General features: G+C 59.1%; 1 protein-coding gene across 1 annotated transcript; it reads right to left on the bottom strand.

The window, feature by feature from the left end:
- Nucleotides 1-1,257: 1,257 nt before the first annotated feature.
- On the bottom strand, nucleotides 1,258-3,737 carry MFSD6L (major facilitator superfamily domain containing 6 like). The gene is made up of 2 exons (XM_088176658.1): nucleotides 3,397-3,737; nucleotides 1,258-3,324 (listed from the first exon to the last, which is right to left on the bottom strand). The coding sequence occupies exons 1-2, from the start codon at nucleotides 3,735-3,737 to the stop codon at nucleotides 1,734-1,736; spliced, it is 1,932 nt and encodes a 643-aa protein (XP_088032784.1). The 3' UTR covers nucleotides 1,258-1,733.
- Nucleotides 3,738-4,103: the final 366 nt, after the last annotated feature.

Below are 4,103 nucleotides of genomic sequence, written 5' to 3'. Positions count from 1 at the left end.
ATGTGCTGCGTGCAGGGCTGAGCCTGACTGCAGGCAGATCCCCCATTAACACGCTTTGTTCCTCAGGTATTACACGATAATAAGACCGGGAGAAATTCTTGACATCAAAATTGCTCCACTCGTGTTTGAATTCCTGGGGGAAGATAACATCTTAATAAAAAGTTCCAGCTATTCTTGGCACGGGGACAATTCTATCTATAGAGCCACTCCAGCAGCGCATTGTGCTGGCTGAGGATCGGTGCCAGGAAGAGAGGGAGCTAATTACCCTGAAAGCATCTGATGTGCAGATAATGCGGGATCGATGCATACACAGAAAAGAATTATCGCCCAGGAGTCCTTTCCTTGTCTCCAGCGCTTCCTGCCGAGCCCACAACACGGCAGGGTGACACACTGCCAGGCTATTTGCATATGCCATATTAAATATGCATTTCCATAAATATTCTGCTTTTGCAGCTGCCTGTCTCGGGGCTTGCGAGCCTCTCAGGCAGATGTTACTAAAATCCATCCCTCTGCACAGGAATGATGCTATTCCCTGACCAAGGAGTACCTGATAACTGACAGCAGCCTTTGCTGGTGGCTGAAGGCACTCTAAGGCTCGCTTAAACTCAATTTAAAATCTTTTGATGACATCGCACCACCGATCTTTCATTGATAAACAAAACTTACCTCCTGGAGAGGGGATGGAATCTGTGCTTGGAGGTGAAGGCAGGGCAGGTAAGGAGGTTTAACCCAGGAATGGGTTAAAAGAGAAAGGCTGGAAACCAGTAACTTCCAGCTGGGAATAACGTGGGAACAACTCAGTGTGCAGGAGATCCTTTGGCATGGACTGAGCGCTGCTCTCTGCTTGTGCACCTCTGCCCAGGTGTTACTTTGGGGTCCCCTGGTTAGTGAGGGACAGACACAAACTCCCCTTTCTCTTTCTGGAGTTGTGGCTGTCCCTGCCTGGGAGCAGCCCTGCTCAGGATCCAAGTGCCCCAGGCAGGATCAGCTTCCAGGAGTGCCAGCCTGGACGGATATCCCATCCCGCCCTCCGAAAATTCCCAGCTCACAGAAGGGACACCAGTCGGGAGGCTCGGCTGCTTCCTGGAATGTCACCTGGAATGCCGGGGACACTTTAAATCACCACCAGGAAATGCCCAGGTGGGCCGGGCCAGCCGCTGGCTCTGAGCACACCGGGAGGGTTTTCCCAGCAGATTCCAAGCAGGAGCTCACTGAAATCCTAGAACACGACACGGCAGAGAGTCTGCAGCAAAACCGTCTTTTACAAATGAGCTAATTTTTTATTCGCATCCCTTATAAAGTGCAAAGAGTTCACAGCCGCCTTGGAAGAGTTCTGTGTGCTGTCAGCATGTCAATAATTTCCATTTGGTTGTGTCACAGCCCGGATCACAACTGTCACCCACAGCCTCAGCAGCAGCTCGGGCAGCAACAATGCAAATTTGGTTTTTTACTAAAAACTCAGCTACATTAACTTAACCAATGTACACCCGAGATATCCTTTTAGGATTTTGGAAGCAAAATCATCAAGTTAAAAAAGGAAATATTACAAAAAAGGTAGAATGCTATAAAGTAAGAAAATAAGATTTATAAGTTTGTTTGTTTTGGTTTTTTTAAATAAAAATCTCTCCTGTCAGTTATAGCCTGTATATATTTAGCACTTTAGAACTGCCAGTGATTTCTGGATATTATCATTATACCAGGTTCCCTTTCCACCACACAGAGTTAGGTGCAGATTACTGGATCCCATGCTGCTGTATCCAATTCCTGTTAAAGCCCTCATCCTTCATAGCCTTTACCAGCCAGTCCTTCTCGTTCTCCTCCTCAGAGTCACTCATTTCACTGGAATCAGCAGCCAGGAGCCGGGAATAATTAATTTTCCTCTGCCGGGGCAATCTGGATTGGACAATTACGACGAAGAGCATCCAGAGCCCGAGCCCCACGCAGCTGGCCTGGAACAGCACTGCCAGACCGAAGCGCTGCACCACAAACCCCCCCGAAAAGCCGCCCAGGCCGGCTCCTGCCGCGCAGAGCGACCCGAGAAGGGCGTGCAGGGCGCGCTCCGTGCCCGGCGTAGCGATGTCCCCCACTGTCCCCTGCAGCCGCCACCGCAGCGCCCCGCTGCTGAGGCCGGACAGCGCCTGCACGGGGAGCGCTGCCCACGGAGCGCGGAGCAGGGAATAACTCAGGAGCTGCGCTGCCAGCACGGCCAGGCTCAGCAGCTCCAGCCTGCAGCCCGGCAGCGCCCGCAGCAGCTGCCCCCGGAGCGGGTGAAGGGCCAGCTCTGCCAGCGGGCCCCCAGCCACCCAGAGCCCCATAAGGAGCTCGCTGCTGCCCTGGTCCTGCAGCTGCCACAGGAGGAAGTTGTGCCCGGCAGAGCTGGCAGCACCCACGAGGAACACGGTGCCCGCGAACAGCAGCGCCCGGCTGTCCCCCCGCAGCAGGGACAGCGCTTTGGTCAGCCCGGGAGCACGGGCGCTTTTCCTGGGAATGTGGCCGGGAAAGAAGACGCTGACCATCAGGGAGAGCATTACCAGGACAGCGTAGCCGTAGAAGTGCACGGCGAGGCGGGGGATGGAGCCGCCGAGGGAGCAATCCAGCTGATCCACCAGCACGGACACGCCGCACGCTCCGGCGGCAGCGCCTGCTGAGCCCCACAGCCACAGCCGCCCGTACCTGTCCGTGGAGTCCACAAAGTCCAGGTACTCGTAGACACTCTCATCCATGCTCCATTCCAGGGAAACGGCCAGCAGCTCCCAAAGCACCACGGCGCCCAGCACCATGAGAAAAACCTGGTACTCTCCGTTCTGGGAGATGCTCTGCACTGCCTCGAAGTTGACATCTCGAGATTCTGGAAGGTTTTCGGATACGTGGGCATCTCCAAGAGCGGGAAGAGCTGTTTTAAGCAAAGCTGGCTCATTACTCCCAGTAACATTTAGGCTTTCCTCAGCATTATCACTTAGATCGGTTGCAGCAGAGCCCGGAGTTTCCCCCTGGAGCCCAGGGAAGGGAGGTCCGTAGGATGCCGGCCTTTCTGGTTCGGGTGTCTGCTGATCGATGCCTTTCGCTGTCCAGCCAGAAGGAGCATCCAAGAAGCCTTTTCCCTTTGGATCACCTTCCCCAACCCCTCTGCCGCGTTCCTGACGCGCACCTGTCGTGCCCAAGAACCCCTGGGAGGTTGAACTGCCCACAGCGGGCTTCCTGCTCGCTGCCAGCACGTCAGCTGCTGTTGTCCCCGTTCCCCTTGGCACGGCTGTCGTGTGCGTCAGAGCGCTCGAGTTTAATGCTCCGTAACTGCTCCAGCCGGGGCTGGGCACCGGGACGGTCCTCGGGTCGGGCATTGCGGTGGGCACCGGAACGAGCAGAGTGGAAGGGAGCACAGAGGGCAGCGGGGAGGGCAGGGAGCCGGGCAGGCCGAGCCGCAGGCTGCTGTCGCAGCCCGTGTGCCCCGTGCCCCCCGCGGGCGGGATGAGGGTGAGAGCCAGGCTGGCCCCGGCCGAGCCCAGCACCGAGCCCGCCAGCAGCAGCCGCCCGGCGCGGCCCCGCGGGCAGCACAGGGGCACGGCGAGCGCCGCCAGCTGCCGGGCCCCGGCCGCGGCCCCCACGAGCGGCGCGGGCAGCCCGAGCAGCCGCAGGTAGAGCGGCAGGAAGGGCGCGGCGCAGCCCCGGCCCGCGCCCTGCAGCAGCCGGAACAGCGCGGCCAGAGCCAGGGTCCGGCCCACGTCCCAGCGCTCGCTCATGGCCCCCGCCGCATGTCCTCACCCGCTGTCGCCACCGCCGCTGGCCCCGCCGGCCCCGCTCTGGGCGGAGCGGCCGCACCTGCGGTACCGGGGCGGCCCCGGCGCGGCTCCGGCCCAAGCGCACCTGCCCCGCCCCGGGGGATGGCGGAGGCGCAGCGCCTTCTGCGGACCGGCAGGGGAATGGCCCGGGACCAGCACGGAAATGGCCCAGTATAGATGGGAATGGCCTGGGAGCGGAACGGCCCGGGACCGGCACGGGAATGACCCGAAACCGGAACAGGAATGGCCCAATACAGACACGGGACGGACCGGCATGGGAATGGCCTGGGGCCAGCACGGGAATAGCACGGGACTGGCATGGAAATG

The sequence above is a fragment of the Sturnus vulgaris genome, chromosome 20 (assembly GCF_052056855.1).
Source record: "Sturnus vulgaris isolate bStuVul1 chromosome 20, bStuVul1.hap1, whole genome shotgun sequence".
Classification (NCBI taxonomy): Eukaryota; Metazoa; Chordata; class Aves; order Passeriformes; family Sturnidae; genus Sturnus; species Sturnus vulgaris.
This window is presented reverse-complemented; position numbering and strand designations above follow the sequence as displayed.